Source organism: Diorhabda sublineata, chromosome 5 (genome assembly GCF_026230105.1).
Source record: "Diorhabda sublineata isolate icDioSubl1.1 chromosome 5, icDioSubl1.1, whole genome shotgun sequence".
Lineage (NCBI taxonomy): Eukaryota > Metazoa > Arthropoda > Insecta > Coleoptera > Chrysomelidae > Diorhabda > Diorhabda sublineata.
This window is the reverse complement of record NC_079478.1, coordinates 15309616-15335573: the sequence shown is the minus strand read 5'-3', so window position 1 is coordinate 15335573 and position 25958 is coordinate 15309616. Positions and strand designations below refer to the sequence as shown.

The 25958-nt window shown below is 31.2% G+C and overlaps 1 protein-coding gene across 8 annotated transcripts in view; it reads right to left on the bottom strand.

The window, feature by feature from the left end:
* LOC130444656 (cytospin-A-like) overlaps nucleotides 1–25958 on the bottom strand; it is a 170514-nt gene that overhangs the window by 12211 nt on the left and 132345 nt on the right. For 3 of the 8 annotated variants that reach the window (XM_056779921.1, XM_056779925.1, XM_056779919.1), the window contains exons 5-16: nucleotides 25147–25322; nucleotides 23482–23678; nucleotides 20327–20500; nucleotides 19756–19892; nucleotides 15051–15240; nucleotides 14814–14967; nucleotides 13033–13214; nucleotides 12767–12955; nucleotides 12580–12705; nucleotides 12378–12521; nucleotides 7104–7266; nucleotides 1530–6217 (exon numbers count right to left, since the gene is read on the bottom strand). In XM_056779921.1, coding sequence (XP_056635899.1) covers nucleotides 1530–6217; nucleotides 7104–7266; nucleotides 12378–12521; nucleotides 12580–12705; nucleotides 12767–12955; nucleotides 13033–13214; nucleotides 14814–14967; nucleotides 15051–15240; nucleotides 19756–19892; nucleotides 20327–20500; nucleotides 23482–23678; nucleotides 25147–25322 — 6520 coding nt within the window. Of the gene's footprint in view, nucleotides 1–1529; nucleotides 6218–7103; nucleotides 7267–12377; nucleotides 12522–12579; nucleotides 12706–12766; nucleotides 12956–13032; nucleotides 13215–14813; nucleotides 14968–15050; nucleotides 15241–19755; nucleotides 19893–20326; nucleotides 20501–23481; nucleotides 23679–25146; nucleotides 25541–25958 lie in introns of all 8 variants that reach the window. The other 5 variants (XM_056779922.1, XM_056779920.1, XM_056779923.1 and 2 more) reach the window with 4 other exon arrangements.

Below are 25958 nucleotides of genomic sequence, written 5' to 3'. Positions count from 1 at the left end.
ACGTGTTTTTGAGTGTTGTAAGCGATTTAGTGAGGGCCGAAAGAGCACTGAAGATGACCAGCGCCCAGGTCGCACTGTGACTATTTCAACTCCGGAAACAGTAACCACAATAAACCAAATTGTGCGTTCAGATCGTCGAATGAGCATCTGGATGATTGCCGAGGCTGTAAACGCCAATAAAGAAACGGGCAGAAAAATTTGACTCGAGGAATTACACATGACAAAAGTCTGTGCGAAGTTAGTGCCAAAAAATCTGACTCCTGACAAAAAGCTCTTGTGTCAACAGGTCTGTTCAGAATTCCTTGAAAGGTTAGAAAAAGATCTGCTTTGAAAGAGACCCGATTTGAGTCGATGGAAGCGGTAAAGCAAAAAATGGCAGAGCTTCTAAAAGCGCTCACCAAAGAAGACTTCCAGCACTGCTTCGATCAATGGAAACAACGTATGGTGTGTGGCGAGTTTTATGATCAAAACCTTTTTCATAAACAGTCTCGTTATTTAATAGCCAGACCTCGTATTCATTGGAAATACTGGGAATTAAGAATTTGTATATGATGTTGTTATGCTGGCCATAAAAACATAAAAAAAATTTAAAAATGGAAGAGGCACATTATTTTTGACAAATCAAAAAGGTCAAAATATTTTTAGGATATTTAATACTGGCCTAACCAAAAACTAAATAAAAATGTTTTATAGTTGAGCATGTTTATGCAAAACACTCATTTATGTTTATGAAATTATGGATACAAAATATATAACAGGCTATTTCCAAAACTTCAAAACATCCCTTTACAAATTTTTTTTCCTAAAATAAAACAAATTCACTTTAATGAAATAGTCTGTTCTATCAATATGTATACCAGTGACAGTTCAATGAACATTTTCACTTGAATGTCCTGATTATAAATCTACATGAGGATTGATTTCATTATTAATATTCTAGAAGTAAATCTAAATCTTTACCGAATATGTAATAAGAAATTACCAGGTAACAGTTTTTATTTATTTTATAACACTTAAATATTCAAATTTTCGCATTACTGGCAAAAAACGTGACTTTTCATAAATCGACGGGACAACCCCATAAGCCTAAAATAACGGGACTATTCCGTTCAATACGGGACGTATGGCCAGCCTAGATATTGTAATTTAATAATATATAATCATGTTATTCGATGCCAAAGAGATTATTTTTATGTGTATTATCTCACACTTTGTCAAGTATTAACTTATATTAATAGGAAATATGATGATTTATTTTTACCAGTTTTAAGCAAAAAAAACTCACAATATATCTACTTTCATCAGGTAATATCTGATTAAAAATAAGCGTGAAATGTAAATTTATGTCAAACTTCGATTTGATGATAGAGACAGTAAACATCCATTAATATACATGCTTTGTGAAAATTTTACTCTGTACATTTAAAATCCAATAATGAATCTTTTAGAAAGATAGGATTTCATTTCGAAAAACAAAATTTTGTTACTACCCAATAAAAAATATCCTTATTAAAAAGATGAATACTTACTGCTCGTCCCTCATCCGCCTTCTCCGGCACGTTCTCGACGTTAGGTGGCAAATCCATTTTATCAGAAAACTTCTCTGATTTCTTGATACCTAATTTACTCGATTCCAAATCAAGTCCCGTTGCATTTTCCTCCTCATTACGAATTGCGTCTGCAACTTCACTTAAAACACGATTCTGAGATTCTAGTTCAAGCAATTTTTTTTCATCTTGTTCTGGTTTTTCGATACCAGAGGGAAGTCCATCTTGTCTAGGTATATTGACTAATGTACTTGAAATTTCTTGGACAACATCGTCCTGACCTGTTTCACTTAAATTTTTATTTCCCTCGGTCATTTTTTCCATTACAACGTAACTGTCATATGAACAACTGTCAGTTAGAGTGCGGGACTCTTTGTCGACTTGATTTTTAGAACGCGGTACAGGTAAAGGCTTCTTCTCAGTTATTCTAATTGACAATGGCGATATCGATCGCTGCGTTCTTGATAGGAAGCTTATGTTTGCGTAAACTGGATCTGGTTTTTTATATCTTTGTTGGGACAATCGTTCAAAGTGTTGTGCAAAAGATTTGACTTTTTTATCGTTTTTTGTAAATCCCATTGCGGATTTGGGTCTATTTAGACTGTCTGTTGTTGTTGTCGTAATTGCGGGTTCAAAATGAAGACTCTTAACCTCTCTTGGCACTGACTTTTTATTTCTATATAAGATTAAGTGTCTTTCTTGATTCCTATCTAAGGTACCTGCTTCGTTTAGTGTAGGGCTAGAAATATCCGAAGTAATAATTTTTCCTTTTGGTACCATCTTTTCAGATTTATTTAGGATATGAGCAATGCCTTTATTCTCCAGTTTAAAATTATCATTGGTATTAGGTGGATCTCTATTTATTTCGTATTTATTAGTAGTCTCGAGTTTTTCTCTTTGTTCAATATCCAATCCTGGTAGTCTATTCAAATCCATAGTCTTGTGAATTTTTTTCTTCACAGTTCGATTTCTTGAAGAGCTCATTTTTCCAAGTAGTGTCTCTAAATCATCGGCATTATCTGCTTCACTAGTTGTTACTATTTTTTCGTTTGACGAAGTTTTTTCTCTAGTTCTGGGAAGTATTGGAATTATTTTGAGACCATCAGATTTTCGATCAGATACTTCAGACGTTTTGATGATTACTTTTTGATTCGTCTCAGGAATTGGTGGTGTTATTGATACATCTACAGAATTACTTTCTTTGTCTAAGAGTTTGTTCAATAATTTTTCGTCATTTTTATAAGGTGCATTTGAAGACTTTTCGACTTTGTCTTTGTATCTTATACTATTATCATCTTCAGACTCACCACAGGTGACTGGTTTTTCGTGTATACTCGATTTTACAGTTTGTATAATATTTGGATCTGCTGTTTTACGAAGTTCTGTGTTATGAGTGTATAATTTACTACTTAAATCCAACTCCTCTTGATTTAAATCAGAGATTGGAATGACTGGATTAGAATATTGCTGATTGGAAATATTAACCAAATCCATTTCTTTCTCCTTCAAAACTGCAGATGGAAATTTTTCAGTTTCAGGTGAAATAATATCTTCAGCAGAAACTGTATCTGATTTATATTCCGTACCAGTTAAATAACTTGAAGTTAATGATTGAATAAGCTTAAGATCATCATCATTAATTTCTGATAAAGGTCGAGAATGTGGTTGATTTTTCACGTTACGAATTATATCCAACTCTTCGTCAGTTAATATTTTATGTACACTTAAGCTAGCAGTTTTTTGAATAGATGGCGAAAATTCAGACACACTCTTTGTTTGTTCCGACAATACGTTTGGTATATTTTCTATATTAAGGTTGCTATCATCTGAAGATATTGGAAAAACTGGTGCTTTTTCTAATGGTTCAAAATCGATAAGCTGTTTTAAAGGGGAGTGAGATTTTTTAGTTTCTTTGAATAATGAATTTGAATTAGAATGTTGTTCCTTGTACGTTTTATTGTCGGTAATAGGCAAAACTTCTTGTGGATGAAGATGGACACGTCTTTTTTCTAGAAGGAAATGCTTCGAAATAAATTTAGGTTCATACTTTTCAGTTGAATGTTTAGTAATTCCTCCATCTATATCATCAAATAATTTAATATTTGTCACTTGTCCATCTTTTAATTCAAAATAAGAATCGTCAGAAAATTTGAGTTCTTTTGGTGATAATTTAGAGATATTAGTAATATTTGTCTCATTTTCAGTTTGTCTCATATCTGATATCAATTCTGGCGTGACTTTCGTTTCTTTTTTCTCCTCGGGATGCGATTTATTAGAATTATAACTATTATCTTCTATTATACAAACTTCTGTTTGTATTGGTGTAGAATTAATTTGATTTGGTTTATCTTCGGTTTGTTTGATCACCTGAGATACTCTAGTTTTTAAGTAATGTTCAAAAATATGCTCCATTTCTTTATCAATATCTCCCGTACTTTTATTTCTTATTTCAATATCTGATTCTGATTTATGATCTTCATTATCCTCTTCTAAAGATTCGGTGGAACAAGTATCGGTAGAAAACCTCTTCTTGATTTCATTTACTACGCCTCTATAGCTTAAACGGTAATTTAGAGGTGAAGTTACTCCGGCTCTATTTTCTCTTAATATCTGGTGATAATCATAATCAATATCTCCGTCTATATCGTCGTTTAATTCATGATCGTCAACTTGGTACTTATTAATATTTCTTTCAATCGCAGGATCATTATCTTCTGTAAATTTCTCGGTATTGGATATATTAATGTTCTCTTTTTCTTTATTGAATGAATCCAATTTTTGTCTATCTTCATCTATAAGTTTCTGAATCACTTGAAATTTTTTAGTAATATTTTTGATAGCTTCACTAGCCTCAGAAACAGGAGAGCTATTTTTATTCTGTTCTTGTTGTTGCAATTTATATGGTCCTCTTTGTTTAGCTCTTTCTAAAGTATCATTATAATTTAAAGAATCATGTTTATCTACTTTTGAAACTGCGATAGTTTCCACTTTTGCAAAATTAAGTACTGGTCTTTTAGGTGTAGTAATATTTTCCATAACAATGGGTTTTTCGGCAGTGGTAATATTTTTATTACTAATGTTATTTTCTGTGACCTTCTTTATTTTTTGTTGCAAAAGATCTACTGTTACATCTCCTTCCACTTCTCCAAATTTCTTTTTTAAAGTATCATTATACATTAAAGAGTCGACAGGGCTCTCCGTAGTTTTACATGGTACTTTTTCTTGGTTTGGTCTAGTATCTTCCTTTTCTGACATCGAAGAAACTTTATGAATAATGATTTCAGCTTCTTGTACATTACATACGCTTTTATTTTTATCTACAGACTTTTGTCTTGCAAAAGTGACCAATTCTACGTTTTGGGGAATGTTTGGAGTTGGAAGAGAACGTCGTAAGGTGTTTTTGAAAGAATTTTCATTGTATGGCCCTACTTCATTGGTGACTATGTTAAATTCGGCGCTGGATAGTGAAGAATCACTAGGGCTGTGGTACATACTCACATGAGATTTTTCATCAAAAGAAAAAGTAATATCATCATAACTTTTACTTATTCTAAGTTTTGGAGGTTCCTTATGAGTTTGGTTTTGTACATCAGATTTTCGTCTAGCAATATCCTTGATATCAGGATCATATATAATTTCTTTTAGTTTCGGATTCCTGAGTACTGATTCTTCTGTTGGTTTGCTTATTGGTAAAGTTTTAGCTTTATCAGATTTTTTTAAAGTGTTTTTTCTTTCTTCCAAAGCAGTAAGTAGTTTTAAGGCGAATTGCTGTTCTTTAGTTAATTTCGATTCTGGCGTATTTTTTGGTATTGATTTTACTATTTTTTCTAGTGTGGAATATTTCACATTCTGATTAAAAATACTGGCTTGGCTGTTAACAACTGTAGCAAAATCTGAGTACCTTTTCTTATAATTTGAAACAGAATCGCTTGGTACTAAACTCGATACACGTTGTTCTATACTTAAAGGTAATTCTTCTTCAGTTAAATCTTCTGTTTCTACTGTTCTATATAACTTTAAATTAGTATCGATTGGATCTAACTGATGTAATTGATCAACGCTCATACTTCTACCAATTATAGATATTCGTTTTGGGTTTATAGGTGAAGCTAAGCTATCGCTTTTGCCTTTAGTATTTCTATCTATTTCTCGAATGATATTTCTGATTTCTGGTGCTTCTTTTTCGAATGTGGCCATATCATCGACGGTTTTTACTTTTGGATTTTTGAGAATTTCCATAAGCTTGGGATTTGTTAGAACTGAATCTAATAGTGGTTTACTAATTGCCAGTTGATCTTTAGCTTTTGGTGCTACTGGTTTAATTTTAAGATAGTCATCTTCGTAGATAATTTTCAATTTTCTAATTACTTTTTGTTCTTCAGTTAAGAATTCATCTGGTATTGTTTTGTCTATCTCGGCATGGTAATTATGTAACGAATTTAATAGCATTTCTTCTTCCACGGAGAGAGTTTTTAATCGCTTCGATTTCAAAGTTTTATTTTCTCTTCTTTTCACCGAAACTGTTTGAGGTGCAGTGAAAGTTTTATCTGATTTTGAACCTTCGGAGATGGCACCTGCAGCTTTTTTCGCCCTGTCTTTATTTCTATTAGGCCTCTTTATAAATATATCCATTTCTTGATTCTCTTTATCGGAGGATTTTAAAGTTCCACCTAATTCAAATAGAAATACAGAACAGTAAAGTTTTTCCAATGTTTTTCCAGCGCGAACACACACATACACAAAAAGCAGTAATGGATGGTTTTTGAAGCACAAAAAAGTTTTGAAAGCACATAAACTATTCACACAGTCACAGTTGAATTGATTACCGAGAATCGGACTTTAGTTTTGAATATGGCGTAAACGTTAAATACATATAACATGTTTCTAGGCGTACAATTACAAATAAGCTAAGTTATTAATGGAATCACTACTACTTAATAGATTTTTAATAGTTACAATCAAAGTATCACGTAGTATACAAATGAATGTTGTTATTGTAAATATGTTATAAATATTCAAAATAGTTGATGATGCATCAATACTCCATGTTTGTGTGTTGTATAACCTACAAAGTTATAAAAAAATCGGAGATGAATCGAGGAAAAATAAATTAATTGGCCATCAAGTAGGATTATTAACGATAAAGGATAACATTGCCAAAGCATTAGCCATTCTGACATCTATAACTAAAAGGAGTACAAGAAAATATACTGAATGATAGAACTAGAGAAAGAGTAAATACTTAAATTGGAATTTGCAAGTATAGCATAATAATAATTCTAAAATAACTTAATGAACGGTATATGTAATACACAGCAAACCATTATTTTTTATCGGCTATATTCACATAACTTTCCTCAAATTATTCAATTCCCATTCATTATTTAGAAAAAACTGTGAATCATGAGATAACATGTGATATGAACTCGAGAAGAAGAAGAAATCTTTTTGTGTGACAATTCTTTGCTTTCACTCTTTCGCAAAATATGCTATCTTACTTTAATTGTAACTGTCTTATATATTCTATGATTTCACCTGAATGAAAACTACCCTTACCCTTCAATTTTTCAATTTCTGCTTTTAATTGTCTTTCTCTCTCCCTGTACTGTTTATTTTCTATGATCATTCGTTGAAGGTCTTGCTGAGCTTCAGTCTTGAAATCATTTGCTACCCTAACAGATGTTAAAAGATCATCTTGGAATTTTTCCCATTCTTCATTCTGAATAGAACATAGATATAAATCTAATGTTTTGATATGTGGGAAATAAGGATGAGGGTACAAGAAACAAAAAAAAAATACCTTAGATATTATTAAATGCAAAATAAAAATCTAATTTGTAAAAGAAATATATAAATGTTTATGTTTACATTATGTGATAATAGAATTTCTCTCAGGAAGAGCCCAAATCAAAATATGGGATGTCAAAATTGTGATGTATTTTTCATTGTTGGGTTGATATCAGCAGATTTTTTCGATTAAATCCTCGATTTAAATCAAACGTTCTTTTATTTTTTATTCTCAAGTAATAAAAAAAATGAAAAAACAAATTTAAAAACAAAAACAAAAAATAACTGGACAAATTTTGAGTTTTCTCAATTTTTTTCAACATAACAAAAATGGTGCTTTGCCTCCTTTTCTACATCTAGTCTGTTGTTTAAATTTGAATAATCCAATTTATAGAAAAAAACTAAACATCCAGAAATTCTTTGACTGATGATAACAGCTTCACGACTTCGTGTGAACCACCACTGGATACTATTCACCTTCATTCTTTATTATACAAAAACATAACGTCTTAAGAGCTGAAGTGACAATGTACTTGTTATGAATACGTACATTTCTGTTCACTGAAAAAGCCTACTGTCATTGTCAGTGATAGATAATTCAATAATTAATTCAAGTTCAATTGAAGTGGAAGTGTACTTGGGAACAAGACGGGACCTTGCGCCGAAAGGTTGGGTCTGGAGTAAGGAAAAAACAACTCCCAAGATGTTGCATTGTTTAATTTTTCAAGAGAACATTCCTTTGATTGATGCTAGTGTTGCTTTGCAACAAACTTTCCAAGATCCCGTCCTACGGCATGTGGACGAATCAGAGCTTCGAATTCGAAAAACTGTGCAAGTGCTAGAGAAGCTTTGCTTTCAAATGAGTGCAAGCAATCCAAAGTTGTGTTTGCACTTAATCATGTGTATCATGATCTGGACCTTTGGGAACGAATTGTCTTCACAGATGAAAAATCATTCAAGATCACCAAATTCAAGATTGGGCTTGGCGTTTGTTGGAGAATTGGTGTAACCTCAATATTCTAGAATAACATTAAGTTGCCATCGGTAAATAAAATCGTTTTCATCGAAGTTTTATTTGCGGATGGCTACTTGCAATAGGCTTTAAAATGTCTAATATTTTTTTGCTGCATATTTAAACCCAATATTGAATACCTCCTGATAAATGGTTGGTTTGATCTACTTTTAATTTTTCAAGATTTTCAATAACATTCTTCTGACTGCTATATACCTCCAAACAATCAGCAATGCTATTTCAGCATTGGATTGGAAGTACTAATTCCTTGTCGCCTTGATTGCAATTTGCTCTAGCTAGATGATTCAGAAATATTCAATCATTCAGGTAACATGTCATCATGGATTGATATTATGGTCAAATACAATATAAGAAATATGTAAAATAATATTTTACTTTACAATAATTAATTAAGATTTCCGGTGACTTTAATATTATTAAAGCTTGTAAAAATTTTTAAACTCATGGAATTCAAAATTCAATATTCAAATTGACTTTGACAGAAATATTGATTAATTGAAATATTTATTCTGGTTACTATAGGAATTTTCATTAATTTTTGATTGGTTTGATTTTGAATGACGTTGAATTTTTTAGGTGAGATAGGGATAAGTTTTAGTGAATGATGTTTAATATAGATTGGTAAATTTAAGGATAACATTAAATTTCAATGGGTTAGGTCGTTATGAATGTAGTTGAATATTCATTGGCTAAAATATAAACGACAATAAATTTTATAGGTTAGGTCGTTATAAGTGAAGCTGAAATTTATAGGTTAGGTGAAGTTAGTTGGTTGTTAATGGCGTTGAATTTTCATAGATTTTGTTTTTTCGAAATCTAAAAGATATGCATAAATTACACTAAGGTTATTTAAATCAGTTTTTTTATTAATACATTGATGATTTGGCACAATATATATTATTTCTAAAAGTAAACGTTTTTTTGTAGTTTTTTTCAGTTGTCAAAACTTTGGCAGATTCATAATTCATATAGTGTCTTTCGTGATAGACATGAGTCGCTAATGAACATCTATTAGAATATAATCTGCTATCACTCTTGTGAGAAGTTATTCAACTGATCAGTGACCTTTTCGACTGACCAATGTACTTTTTTCACAATTTAAACAAGGTATCTCATATACAATGTTAGGCAATTTATTGATTGAATATTAAGTGTTTGACTGTATGCTATTTTAATATTTAATATTAATATATATATATATATATATATATATATATTGTTTGTGTCCGTCTATCAATTCTGCTTTAAAATAAAAACAATCACGATTATCTAATATATAATAGCCCACAATTAAGAATACAAATAACCTACCTAGTTAATATTCATTTCACTTATATTGCTATCTTAGAAAATAACTAATATATTGTTAATTCACTATTAAAAATGTTTGTCAACTTCTAACGGTTTTCAGTATCCCATAGGTGTGGCATTTATTGTTTTTCCAACAATTCCATTTCAAATTGTGTTGTGATCAACGTATCCATAAAAAATGGTTATTCACTGATGCTTAAAAACCGAAATTACTCTTGATATATTCCCATTTCACTAACAACCTTTGTTTTGAGATTAAAAAGTTTTATAGTCGAGCATAAAAATTTATTATCAACATTATTAAAAATGCACAACAAGTTCTTTTCATAATTATTACATAAAATCAGGTTTATTTACCTATTAAAGTATCCATGTTTCCAAGAGGTAATGGCTTCTTTTTGTAAACAATTCGACCTAAGACTTGCTAAATATATGATCTACCCACTGATTAAAATTTGTGACTAACTGGAGTAATATTTACCAAACTGACAACATATCTTATCATAATTTATATTACAACAAAAATCGAGGTATTATAAAATCGTCAATGCAAATAAATGTACCTTTTATAGAATTCAACATTATTAATATCATTGTTTCAAACTTATACCTATGTAGTTTTATTTAAAAAACTGAAAATTGTTATGGTGTTGTAAACCATTATATTATATGGAAAAGTTTTGTTTTATTTCAAATATATCAGTTATTAAATAAAAAACAAAATGCATGAAAAGAATATCCTAGATAGTATTCAAGGTGTCTGTTCATTATACCACACCACATCAAACATGAAGATACTATTTGTATTATAAAGTCTGACACTCAGAAGCGCTTTTTTAAGATGTAAACCCACTTCATGGTAATTCACTGAGAGAGTGCTACTGCCTTTTGAATTGGACTTGCGCAAAGACAACAATACTTTTCGGTCCCTTTAATATGTCGACCAGTTTGCTTTTATTATTTTGTTTTTTGTATTCATATCTTTTAAGAAAAAAAATGGAAATTTGGAGTAAACTCTTTCCAGTTTCGTTTATTTTTTTTTATTTGGGTAACAGAACGAATAGAAAAGAACAGATTTCTGTTTGTGCAAAATGGTTAGGTTTGGTTAATAGGTCGAAAAGTTTAACTAATAATCAACAACAAGCTGATAATATACAAAGATTATTGCTAGGCTACAGCTGGAAATAGCAATACCTATCTGACCAACATCTTTGTGGACCATAGATAGAAAACTGCCATAAAAGCATTGTCATCTAGTAATCGAGCATTCATAGCATAGTTGGGGTAGTCACAACTATATACCAGGGACAGTGTTATTGTACACGCATCAATCTTGAGGATAATGCCTTGTATGTGAAGAACTTTAACAACACTTCCAGACCAACACAAATTATCCAAGGATCGCCAGAACACCGGTCAAACTATTATATATATATATATATATATATATATATATATATATATATATATATATATATATATATATATATATATATATATATATATATATATATATATATATATATATATCCTATTTTATGACTAAGTTTTTCTATTTTCTATTTTACTAAACCAGCACCTCTTCTGTTGTCCAAACGATATTTTGTCAAATTAAAATACAGGTTTTAAACTTTTATTAGACATATATTTGAAACTAGATTATTGGGTGCCAACAAATGAAGGAAACAGTTGAAATCAAAGAAGAATCTCGACATTAGCAGAGAAGCCGTAAATTTGGGAGTGAGAATCACTCACACTCTTGAACTTGAACGGCCGATATGAACGATACTCTACACAGAGTATGGAGGTGAACCTGTCTCATTAAGGCACCCCGAGGAAAATTCAGACTAACCTCCACCTTACCTTACTTCCTACATCTTAAAACCTATCCATAATCACATACAGAGTAAAAGCCTATCACATCTTACCTGACTCTCTCCCCAAAAAAACTCTTATCTTACGATAATCTATTCTTAGGTACAGCAAATACAAGTGCAATATAGTTTGTCTCGATATTGACATAACACCCATCGATTCAAACAATTCCTTTGCCAAAAACACACTTCTCATCCCCTGGGTTACTACTTTCCTCAAAGCGCAAGGGGAAACTTCTCTATTTTCCCCTTTGATGCTAGGGACGGCATATAAAGAACTCCCTGAAAACTGCCTTGCATTCCTCGATAATGTTTAATTTTATTATCTGGTTTATTCACATCATAGATTTGTTTTGTTTTCACAATGTATACATGTAATGTATATTACATATAAAATCTATAGTTTAAAGGGTAGTATCGTTATTTATTCAATTTTTCGTGTGTATACTTTTTAGATTTTGTTTGATTTGTGTATTTATTTGGTAGCTCTTGTCTACAAACTGTAAACAATTTCTTGACAATAAATCATTCTTCTTCAAAGATGCAATTGTGACTGATTTCTACCATTTAAAGTTGTTTCGAAATTACCCTTAAATTTTTTCTGTAAACAGAGCTAGGATTTTTAACAATTTAAGGTTTGTTTGTTCCCCTTTGGTGATTTTGCCCATATATTCCACATCATTTTTAATTTTTTTCTCAGTTTATCTTCTTTTTATCACTCTTTCTTGTCTATCTGTATAATTGTTTGTCTTGTACATTATTTTTAAACCTACTTCTTGCCTTTAGTATTCAAATTTTTGTTATCTGAATGAACCAAATACTTACCTCTTCTGCTCTCTGTTTCTTCAACTCATGGACTTCATTCTCCAGCATTGCATTCTTCTGTTCGGTTTCACTAAGATTTCTCTGAGTTTCTGATAGAACAGCTGATAACTGTCTTTTATCTTCTAACTGGCATTGACTCTGAACCTGAAAAATTTTTGAAACATTAAACATAAACATACCGACTCATAAAATATGCATTTACCTGTAATTCATTCAGAGCTTCTTGAAATTCTTGCAACTGTTCATTTAAAACATTCTTTTCTTTTAGTAGTTTTTCACATTTGTACTCTAGATCGGATTGAGTGGTTTTAGCATTATTTCTAGTAACCTAAAAATTATTATTTATAAAAATCATTAAAGAACTTTCCAAACAAAAACTAATATTTTACCTTACACTCTTCTTGTAGAATTGATACTTGCTCTTTTAATTTCTCTATTTCATTTTTACTTATAGCAAGTTGTTCCTTCAAATGGGCAACTTCTGATTCTAAACTATCTTTTTCTTTTCTTGCATTGTCTAATAATTCATCTAATTCAGATTTATCGCTGAGTGCTCGATCTTGTTCCAACTCGTTGATCTGAAAATAAATAATTTAAAATGTTTATGTATTCCTCTAGTTAAGCATATTCTATTTTTTGTAAAATCAGTTATTACCTTTGTTCTTGCATTATCCAGCAAATCTGTCAACCTATTTATTTCAATTTGTTTTCCACTACATTGGTCCTTAGCTTGTGCCAACTCCTGATCGAGTAGCTTGTGTTCAGCATGTTTTGCATCTAAGGTACACTCCAATGTTCTTACTCTATCTCGTAACTGGGATATTTGTTCATCTTTTTCTGTAACACAAAATATAAACGCTTTCAAGAAATATTTTCCAGAGTTTCCTGAAATGTATTTGAAAATTTCTGATACAAATTATTATAGCTCATTTTACCCTCTAGTTCAGTTTCTATATTGTGCCGTTGTACTCTTTTTATTTTTTAAGTGTGAAAACTACCCTAATTTAAAAAAAAATTATAAAATAACATTTTAAACCTTAACATGGGTAAAGTTTGGCTTAGATCAGTTACATAAGGAATGTTTTATTTTGTAGGATACAATTTCATAACATAGCAATTTATATAATTTAATTAATCTAAACAGAAAGAAAATAATTTACATACATAGTCAAGCATTACATACAATGAAATTTACAAATCTGTCTCATTAATTTTATCTTCATCAAAGTCAATATCGTCTTTGTGCTTGCAGTTTTCACCCGAGCACCCAGAACAATCCAACCAATCTGCAACCGTATAAAGTAACGCACCCTTTTCTGCATTTGCAAAAAATAATTTTTAAAAGTTCATCAGTGAAGACTTATTTTTATTAAGGTGGTAGTTAGGGGGTTGTTTTTGCTGATTTTTTTCGTAGAAAAAAGTTGAAACCGACCTTAATTTGATCATAAGTCGCTCAATTTTCATGCTAGAGGCTTTTTATAATTTTAAAGTACTAGTTATAAACTTTCAAAAGATTCTGAGTTTTCCTTGAAAAATGCAAAGTTTTACCGTTATTTGACTTTGAATCTTCCAAATTAGGCATTTAACTAACAAACTAACCATTAACATGTCTTATCTGGGTTCGTGTTGGTCGTAGAAAAATTAAAAAAGAAAGGATTTTGTTTGTTTTTCTAAAAGCTACAATTTTGCTCTCTACAATTTTTTAATGAAAAGCAAATTTTTCGAGTTATTCGCAAAAAATCTATTAAAAATGTTACTTTCTTACTTTCAACCACAAATAACTCGAAAAATATTAGTTTTTCATGTTCCATGTTCATGTGTGTTCCATCGATTCCTTTAGTCAGAATGTAAAAAAATTCCACCCTCAAGAAGAGATGGAAACCACCCCCACGGTTTTAGGGTACAGTGGCATAATATAGAAAATGATCCTTGGGCTATTCCCTAAATTCTTTAAATAGCAATGGCTCTCTCAGAAGGTATATGTATTTAAATTTAAAGTTAAATTAGTTTAGATGGACATAGTTGTAGCAGAGATTCTAGAAATCTATATATCAGATATACAAACCCATATTTGTCAGAAACAAGATAAGGGATTTTATGAAGGCTAGGATGTTGCGGCTCTCTGCGAGAATGTAGGAGTGATCTTGTGGTGACTAGTAGGTATCGGGAGCATAACCATAATGTAACAGCTACTAAGTAGTAAATTCAGGGAAGATATTATCACAGTACAATTCCACAAATTATTTATAAAAATTACTCCATATAAAGTAATAACACATCTGTAATTTAAGTTTTTATATATAGAAGTATTTGATAGAAATAACTACTAAGTCACAACAATTTAAAGAAAAGTCATGTTATAAACCATATTTAAGAATTTTATCAGTTTATCGACCATTTACATCTATTTTTACTAAAACATATATATTTTATTACCTTTAATTCCTATCCTAGATTCTTGAATTTCATTGTTAAGTTGTTCGATTTTTACCAGCAAACCTTCCCTTTCTTCTTGCGAAGATTTCAGAAGTTCTACTAACTTTTGTTCTCTTTCTACTGCAGATTCAAATTGTCCGGTATCATCTTTTTCCTAAAAAGATTAATAATATTCACTGATAAAAGTTCCTTATTATTGGGTTCATAGAATTTACAATAATACTAATTCAAAATTACCTGGTACAATAGTTGTTTGAGCGATTCAACTTCAGATCGTGAATCGTTAAGTCTTTCGGTTTGACGACAAAGACTATCAAACATGAGAGTCTTTTCTTCGTTAAGACGTTCGTTTTCTTGTTGTAATTCGGTAAGTTGTCGTTGAAGATCAGTTAGTTCTTGTAGTGTAGCTTGTAATTCTTCGTTAGTACTGTAAGATAAAAAAACAATGGTTATTGAAGTATGGTTACAAATTGTATCAATGCCAAAGAAATTAATAAAACCCCTGATATGAAAGAGCGTTCGCATAATGGTGGTTTAAAAAAAGGTCTGATCACAAATTAAATAAGTGTTTTATAGTTTTAATAGAAGCCATAGAATACCAGAATTGATAAAAACTATTAATATTAGTGGTTTTGGGGGAAAAATATTTAAAACATGTAAGTCATTGAAAAAAATACCGGGCATAATAAAAATTAGATAATAAGGTAATATGACGGACTTTTAATGTCAAAACGTTCTGTTACTACTATTTTTTCTTTTTTACACTATTAGTTTTATGTTAAAATATAGTTGAGACAGTGTTAAAGCACAAAAATTCAGTGACAAATTCAGATGTTGTAGTTATACCTAAGTCTCGAGTAGAATTATTAGTAACCTTCACAGGAAATAAAGTCACAGAAACAGTCAGTTCGAATTCGGACTGGTATTTAAACATATTCCTTAATTGGAATGAGTTGGAATACGGGACAGATAACAGATAAAATACAACTAATTGAAGTTTAATTTCTAGATATTATCTTTTGGAAATAATCTATTCTTCTTCCAGGAACTCAATCACTTTATTCACTTCACATGCTGGATTTAAATGAAAGTTCGATTTTATATAAGTCATTGACGTCTCATGGCGTAGTTTAACAGACAGAATATGTTTCACTGTAAGCTTCGTATGGTAATGTTGGCAGTTTGGCGTAAAAGATCCTAACATTAGATAACTATGTGTGAGGCGAGTGTAGCCGATACATAATCTGCGAATGACATAAAATTCGTCTGGATAAATCAAACTTAGTTGATTAATTAACTGTTGGTTTAATGTCAAGTAGAGCCAAACTAATATGATTACAATGACTTTGTTAGGTGGTATGATTTAGATTTTTCATGTATGCTTTTACATCTCCAGAAATTTGGGGGTTAGTCATGGAGGTGAGAGAAATTGCTTGTAATATTGCAAATAGTTCACGAGTGTGAACAATACATAAATAGGAGATTTTATAGGATCCGATGTGTTTTTTTAGTGATGTTACAGAGCATCTAACTCCAGCTTCAGCATCCATGTAGAGGACCATGTTGTACTTTTTTCTACTCAGCAGTTCAAAAAATGCTGACCATAAAATATTATCACTAGTTTCTTCCTTATTGAAGTTACATAGGCAAGTATCAGACTAATGTAAAGTTTTTAACCAGAGTGGTATATTCTAAAGTGGTAGAGGTCTGTTATGGGATAAGTTCATATTTTTTATTAATGTTTATATTATCAAAGGTAGATGATGTACAATTAAATTAAATACTGTTGGAATGATATTATCAAAGTATGCACTGGATTTGAGGGATTGAATGAGATAGAAGCTGCATAGGAGAGAACCAGAGTGGGGGTTCATTGGCCTGACAATAAAGACCTAAACATAACAGGGTAGCAGTATTGTATACCGAGTTGAGTTTTTAATTGGGCTTCATTTGCAGACATGTAAATGATGTTGCCATAGTCGAACTTAGAGCGAATTAGTGCTCTATATATTTTCAGCAAGTTTTTTCTGTGTGGGACACTTGATATTAACACGATGGTATAATAACAAACATTGCAAGAAATAGCATCAATGAAGATTTGCAACGATTAATTAGTAGGTATGTCCCTATATAATAGAATCCAAAATAGTTCTAAATCATACAATAGGTCTTATTAGGGGAAGGTACTTATGGTGCCATTTTCCATAATTATACCCTTAAGGATTTTATTTTAGAGCAATGTGTGATTTGTACAAAAATTGATTCCTGTCTTCATGGTAACCAGTGAATGTTTTTATCTTTTACTAGTAAAATAGTGAACACTCATTATTGTATTAGTAACAAAATAATGAGAAAAGATAGCAACTTCTTATTTATGGGCATTGTGACCAAGTAGGAGGAACTATCATTTAATTTTTATTCAATTCGATGTTTGTCTGTTTTGAAAAGTGTATTGTAAAAATGCCCCAAGAAAAATTTCAATTTTTTTCAAATTTTTACACTTGAAGAAAAAATAGTATATGTCACTGGTAGCTAAAGACCCATTATATATTTCGCCCAGTTTGCACAGCTTCTACTCGTAGTAATATAATGTACTATTATTAAACAACAAACTTTCTCATTTGCAAACAGACTATTGTGGATTATACGACTGCAGAACTACTAAATTAAAAGTGCTCAGTTTTATAGATTATCCAAAAAAATATTTTTTTTCTATTTGGAAAGTCGTTTTGATACTAAAAGTCCATTAGGTAATTTCATAGTTTATATACTATTCAAATTTTAAGGAAGCACACACAAAACACTATTAAATTATCAAAAACCAAAAACACTGTTCAGTTCCAAATAAATAAATTACTAACCAGAGTTCAAAATGAAGTTTCCTAAAAAATGAAAGCATATTAACAAGAATTCTTCTAAAACTGAATTAAAAAATGGAAAATACCTTTTTGGACGTCATTAAGTGCATTTTAAAATCAATATATATAGCTACAGATATTATGAATCAGAGATGAGATTTTTTTTAATAAAATTTTTGGATTTATTAGTTCTTACTAACTAGCAAGCTAGTCAATTTGGATCTGTTATGATGTAACTAACTGAACAATATTACCTTAGACTTTAATAATCTCATTTTTCATTGCTTTAAGCACTAGGAACCCACATTTAAACACAATGAAATGAACCATGTGAGTCATGACACCTTCAAAATCAACATCAGGAATATATCAAAAATCAAAAGTTCTAGCCTTTAGAAGGTCTGCTGAACTATTCATTTTAGAGAGGAACTATGAGAAAACAGATATAGCAATCTGATCTGACAGTCAACTGGTCATTAAGAGCAATCAAATCCCATATAATCCAGTGAAAGTTGCTGATGGAATGGCTTAAATACTAAATTAATTCGGCAAAGAAAACATAGTTCGCAAATTTTTGGTATCGGCATCCAGGGACATTCAAAATTTGGCGAGAAAGATCCGCTCTGTCATAGTTTGCTCAACTTAAGAAAAAAGAAAACCTCAGTCGAGCACTCAATATATATCAGATAAAAGTATCCACCTTTAATAACTTTTGTAATACTGGTATTTGGCCACCTAGGTCACCGGATTTAACACCCCTAGACTTCTTTTTATGGGGGTATTTAAAAACAAAAGTTTATGCTACCCAACCAGAATCTCTGGATGATTTACGAGAGAGGATAGAAAATGAATGTCGACAATTAAATCCAGCCGTATTAAGCAATGTCAGAGAGGCATTTCAAAATAGATTATACCATTGTATGGACGTGAATGGTACTCATTCTGAACACTTATTGTAACTTCATAATAAATAGCACAGTTAAAAAGATTAAGAGTTTGAACTGTTGTACAACCCATTTTAGTACAGGCAAATAAGGTGAAAGTAAATAATAAGTAAAATTTGTGCTCTTAAAAGAAAAATTGTTTATCTCATAAACTAACCACTTTAACCTACAAGTATTATACATTTTTGAAATCAGCTCAAAGAGGAGTATCCAAATTTTACATAAAAAATATGAAAAGTAATTTAAAAAAATAAAGGGGATGCTGCTAGGGGTGAGGGGGTGGCTTTTCCAGTAAGTTTAAATAAGCCATAATGCTTGCCCCTTCCAACATAAATTGACGTGTTTTTGGATTTTTTCTAAATACCAGTATTACAAAAGTTATTAAAGGTGGATACTTTTATCTGAAAAGCACTGTATATGATTCCTATGTATAAAATAATCTATTTTAGATCTCTTAAAATCGGGGGATCTATTTACTATCAAAAACAAATGTTCAACATTTTTAAATTAGGAATACTGCTCTACTAAGATTCTGTTATATCATATATACTCGTACTCGTTTCTGGTTATTTATTCTACATAATCTTTTTTTTTTTTTTTATTTCAAAATTGGATATCCGTTTTCATTTTTAAAAACATTATGGTGTCTTAATTTCTATATCAATGGTTTATTTTCGTCCAGATTTATTCTCGTGATTTGTCTTATAAGTGGGTGAGTGTGTAAAATTTTACAATATCTCGTTATTTTTCGCCATATTTGGTCGTCAACAAGACTGTTTTGAAAAACCAATTAATTTACATATGAATTGATATTATTCTACTATGAAACATTCTACTTTTCACCAAATATGGGAGTATATCATACATTCAGTTTCAATTTCGTTTATATATAGTTCGGGGAATTATTTTTGCATCTTTTCTACAAATATGACTTTGATGGTCAATAACAATTAAATTATTTTGGGGATTGCTTGTTTAATTAAAAATGTTGTCTGATATAATCCCCTATTGGAAATGTGGATGAATGTCTAAAATAAAAAAGACATTTTCATAAATTGCATTGCTCCTTCATATACATTTATTATAGAAACAATATAAAAAATTAAGTTTCGATGAAATATAGTTATAAATATAATTTACCTATAATGCGTCTCTTGCATCTGATTTATTTTATCCTGAAGGCACGCAACGGATACTTCGCTAACATTACTCGAAGAATGTTTGTCCCAATCGGGGGTAGTACAGGTTGTATCGCCGCCATTTCCATCATCTATTATCTACAATTATAATAAAATCAATAATCTGCAACCATTTGAGATTTCGTGACACTTCATGGTCAGTTAAATTATACTGAAATGTCATAATACTGTTTCAATCATATATGTTATGATATGAAGATTGATATAATAATCAGAAAATAGTGTAGAACATAAAAATAAAAACTAAAACCCCACTAAAATTCTTAAAAATGAGAAAGTGGAAAATACATTTAACAGAAAGGCATATGTCTAAATAGAATTGAAACCAAAGAAAAATACCAAATAGTCTGATAACCTGAAACAGGAGGAAAATTATTTCAAAAACCATAAATAAAGAAGGTAAGATATTGAATTTAATAGAAATATGCCTATCTCTTTCTCCAAAATAACAATAATTTCTATTATTTAATCTATTACACCTCTTGATAATTGTAATAATTAAAAGAACTTACGTTAGTTGCTATAGAAGCTGGTGCAGAACTATGATGTCTGTGGGATTCAAACAACAGTTGTTGTTTTTCGTTGTCAGATAAAGGAGAATGGGCGACGTCTCGCAGTCTGTTTCTCAGTGCCGTATTTTCTTCTGTTAAATGTTCCAATTGGATATTAGATTCTTCCTGAAAACACTTAAGAATATGAATTTTAATTAATTCTCTAAAAATCCGGAAACATATGAATTTATCAAAAAAAAGTATGCCCAATGACCATTTTTTTCCACTACCAGCTTAAACATGTACATTAAGTTAGATCAATGGTCGCCAAACAGTCGATTGCGAGGTAATTTTGGGTAGCTCGCGGTGGCGCTCATTGGGTTGGCTGGGAGCGCTGTAGTCGATTAGTAATTTTGTTTCTCAGACTGTTATTGTCACGCGTGTAGCCAGAGTGAGGTTATGTCTGTGCCGTATGTGCTTAATTCACATGTACACGTTTAAGCTTTGAAGATTTTGACACAACAGAAGTAGCTGATGAAGGTTACTGGGCATAAAACTGAAAATGATATATTTTTAGCATTTAAAAAGCTTATTGAATCTGAAAACATTCCTGTGAAGAAGAAGAAGGGTTTATTGCATTGTGTTGTAAAGACAGTGACATACTAAAATGTTTGTCTAACTATTGCATCATACACCAGCAGTCACTGTGTGGAAAGTTCTTAAGTATGAACAATGTCATGAAAAACAGTTTCAAAGACGACTGTTCAGAGAACTAATTGAAGAGTTAGAATGCTATTATGGTAATCTGTTGCTTTATACAGAAGTTCGTTTGCTTAGTAGAGGCAGAGATATGCCACGTTACAAAGAGTTGCTACCTGCAATGGTGAAATTTTTGAAAGATCTTGGTGAGTATCTCTCTGAACTGGAAGATCTTACATGGCTACAAGATTTTTCCTTTTCTAGTGATATATCTGAAAAGTTGAATGGTTTAAACTTGCAGCTTCAAGGTAAAGATAAGAATATCGGTGGAATGATTTCAGATGTAACCACATTTTCAAAAAAGCTCGAACTATGGGAAAAGAATATAACACAGTTTGTATACATGCACTTTCCTACTCTGAAGCAGATCGTTGATAAACAAAATCCTCCACAACACCCTAGCCATAAACAAGAATACGTGTAAATTCTTTCAGACTTAAGACAACAATTTGATCAACGATTCCAAGATTTTAAAAGCGCATTGATTGTGGCACAGTTCCTCAACTCTCCCTTTGTAGAGATCGATGCAGAATATTATTCAGCTTGTGTTGTAAAACATTTTTTTGGAGATAAGACTGCCGTTGAAATAGAAGTTGTCCATTTTCAGAATTCTTCTCTACTACTGAAAATGTCTGGCCTCTAGTCCCCAAAGAAAAGTAAATGTGATTCAAATTTCATTGAGATTGAAAGCTATGTTCAGTTCTACATACTTGTGAGAAGCATCTTTTTCAAGTATGAAATTCATAAAAAACAAATATAGAAACAGACTGACTGATGAACATTTGTACAACTGCATCAGAATGGCGGCTACAACATACTCTCCAAACTTCAAGAAAATACTTGCTGGCCAAAAAGGCCAAAAAGAGTTCCACTCCTCTCATTGAAATGAACATTTAAACTTTTTTTGTTACACTTCCTCTATATTTTGATTAAAACTAGAAATAAATGTTCGTTTGTAATAAACTGGTTAAATTCCATTTTGTGTACTTTCTTTTGGCCTGATATTCCTAGGTAGCTAAACTAAAAGGTTTATAAATGCTAGGATAGCTCACTCAAAAATTTGGCGACCACTGGATTAGATACTTGGGGTCAGAGAGGTATTAATCTCAAGCAATCAGTAAAACATTCAGCTGATTGGTTTACCAATTTATCAATTATCAAGAAAGTGACTTTCTATTGTATTTTTCTTGTTTTACGATTATTAATTCTAATATTTGTTAGTTGAGCAGATCTATCTATATCTGCGTACTGATCTGAGCATTGCTTAAGTGAGTACAATGACAAAGTGCTGCCATTTCTCAACATGACTAAAAATTTGTACGAACAACTGAATCGACGATTTTCGTGTACGAATAAATGTATTGTGTTTTGCTTTAACGCATATATGTTTGTAAACTTTTTCATACTCGTACGAAAGCTCGGGTCAGTACGTACATACAAATAAAATTGGCGATGAGTTAATTCACCAGGGTATAGATATAGGTTATATTCTATTTCAACCTCAAATTTTATTTATTTATGTTCTAATGAATTCTTTGGAACTGGATACAGAGCATCTGACTCGAGTTTTGATAACCAGGTTATAGTCTTCAGAAAAGATAATTAACTAAGATTACCTTATTTAAGTTGGTTATTGAAACGTGCATCTGACAAAGTAATTGTAAGTTTTGGTGTAGTGGTAGCACTTAAAAATATGTTCAGTACGATTATCAACAGTTCCAGAAATTCTTCTTTCTCCCTCCAAAATCTACACTAGACTGTTTCTGCTGAACTTAAACTCATCAGTGCCAGTATAATAAAGCTTGTGAGGAAAGGCAACTTGTTTTTACAGAGATGCATATTCTTGCGGATCTAGCTTTTTGGAGCTATACAGTGTGAGGACACTCCTTCTTAAAAGTGCTTCTTATTCTGTTTCCTCTACTTCCGAAACAATATCGTATCGGAGCATTTGTTTTAGACCTCAGAAAGGCTCCAGGCCTGCCAATTTGTCAAACTTACCGATATTCCATTTAAAATGTGGTATTAGAAATATAAACAACATTATAGCAAATGTAATGAACATTTTTTCAAGATGGCCTTCTTTCTTCAAAATTCCTTCTATTTTTTGAGGCCTGCAGTCGCTCTTCCTCCAAACATCCCCCTACTATCACTAAGCCTAAGTGATAGTATGTATTTTACAGTCGAGAATACACATGGACCTAACATCCTTTCTTCCTTTGACTGCGCATATAAACCTCAAACTTTTACTGATCTCCATAAAACTCTCTCCAATTCTGTTATTTAGCCCACTGCAACCTCTTAATTTTATTTTAACGTCTTAAAACAGGTTTCTTTAATGCCACCGTGTTTTTCAAGATAAACAATAGAACACAAAATTCTAATGAACTTGTTAATTGGAAAATAACATATATACAAACCTTCAATTTTTGTATCTCCTTCTGTAATATATTCAATTGGCCTTTTTGTTCGCCTAACTGAAGGGCCAAGTTGCTTTTCTCTTGTGCCATTTCTTGCAGTTGTTTTCGTAAATGTGACAATTCCTGTTCTGGGAGGGAATCCACAGACGGGTAGGGATTCTCTCCAGAATCTAGTTTGTTATTATTACGGGTAATTCCTAAAATACAACCATATACAGAACAGCATACGAATATTTGACGGTCAGAAGTAGCGCGCACAAATTTTGATCGGTATAGGATCAATGTTTTACTTCTGTTCTGGTACTGTATTAAGCTGGTGATTAAGTTTTAAAGTAAATTACAAGGAAAGATTTTAATCTGTTAAACTCGTGAAGTGATACTTAATGTATTTGAACATATGGAGGGATATAAAACTTGAGAGATAGAATTCAATTAATAAGTTATGTGAACGAGTTATTGTCCCGATCCGGAAGAAGTATTGGAAGAATTGTTACTGGAAAAACGTGCACACTTCATCTTCGTGATATGAAAAACCTAATATCGACTTAAACAATGTAGATAAATGTTCTTTACGGAAAATAATAACAAATATATTTACCAAAAAAAAATCTTAGAACTTAAGAAGAGATTCTCTTCAGGTAATATGTTTCTATAGAGAAAAACAAAAATAAAAATTTAAACGAAAAACGTATCTGCTCTACGAGAGTCTTATTTAAATACAATTAAAACTTACAGAAAAAATACTCTCATACTGTGGCTACTTGTTTGAATTTCAATGAAGGATTATAATGAGATTAATTATTGTTTATGCTGGCAATGAAACCGGTTTCATTCCAAAAGCTAAATTTATTTTTAAGGCTAATATCGAAACAAGAGATTATCATAATTATATAAATTATGAACATTACAAGAAATGTTATAAAAATCATGATATATGGTCAAACAGAAACGATTACAAGATGTCCAGAGAGATTTGACAGGAAACAAAAGATTCACAATCATTCAATTCAGAAGATCATTGAACACGATACTCGAGAATTGGGGAGTGACACCAGATAACTACTGCAAAGAGTGTATGTAACATAGAAGAGACGGTGCCCTGTCTAGGAAGAATAAGAAATCGAGAAATTAAAAAACTTTATTTTGGAATGGAAATGCTTAAAAATGAGGTAGAAAAGGAAAAAGATGAGAGTATTTATGTTGTAAGCTGGGTTCCAGATAATGGAAAATAAATGAGCACAATGGGCCTCGGGCCACAGAATTACCAATGACCAATCTAGGTCGAGCTTACTTTAACCTAATCTACACACAAAGTATGTGCTAGTAATTGAACATGCTCTCGTTTATTATAATGTTCATAAAGATAAGGCACCGAAAGCGAATAACAGAAAACAAGTTATGGAAGACTGGTTGAGGACAAGAAATATTTACAACATTGGAAATAGATAAAATTTCCACATTACAGGACCTTGGCTTTTTGCGATTACCGCCATTACCACCCAGGCATAATCCTGATCGAGTTAAAATTATCATCATTTAAACAAAAAAAAAATGGTATTTGGCCAATAGATTGCTCTGCAGATTTTTCATTAACTAGAATAATAATAAAAACAAACTTGAAAAACTAGGAATATGTATAAATAAATGTGTTTCGAATTCCCTTACCTTTTTTGTCATTTTTCTTAGATTCTCCTATCTTATCTAGTCGGTCTCTAGAAGAACTTTTTCTCGGTCTGGCACCTTTTGCACTTTTCGGTTCCGCATCTAAATTGGTCACCGAAGACGTTCTAGATAAATTATTTTCTCCTAAATTTTGACCTTCTATCTTCGTATTTTGACCTCTACGAAATATCGCTTTAATACTTTTCATCTTTAAAAAAATTAGAAAGGCACTCTTTCGGTCGATTCTGCACTATTTCGTATATTCAAATTTATTTAAAGCACTTGAAAGGCACTTGTGTGAATGTGTCGTTTTTACTTTTGCTAAATCTTGGCACTTTTTTTCTCTTACTAAATTCTGTTTCTTTTAATCCAAATTATGTTTCACTTTGGAACCATTCTTTAACAAAAAGTTTATATTAATAATCATATGAAAAATATTTTGGTATATTTACGTCATTATCTTTACCCAGTTATGGTGTTGGAAAGAATAAATTCAGTAATTCATCCAATTTGCCAAAGGCTAGGAATTGCAAAAATAAGAGAGTCGGTACCAAAAAAAAAGCTTATCGATTATTTTTATTGGGTTAGGTAAATTAGTTTAGGAAAATTGAATACTATTGGAGAGGAAATTCTAACCTTACATGATATTTCAAAATAAGATATTGAGCTGTTTGTTCGTGTAGACTAAACATGCATCTTTCGAATGAGAAGAGACTAAGCATTCAAATATTACTTACGTTACAAATTAGTAGTGAACTATTTCAATATGAATCATCGAGCAGCAGAAAGAAATAGACAAGAAGCTAAAATGTCGA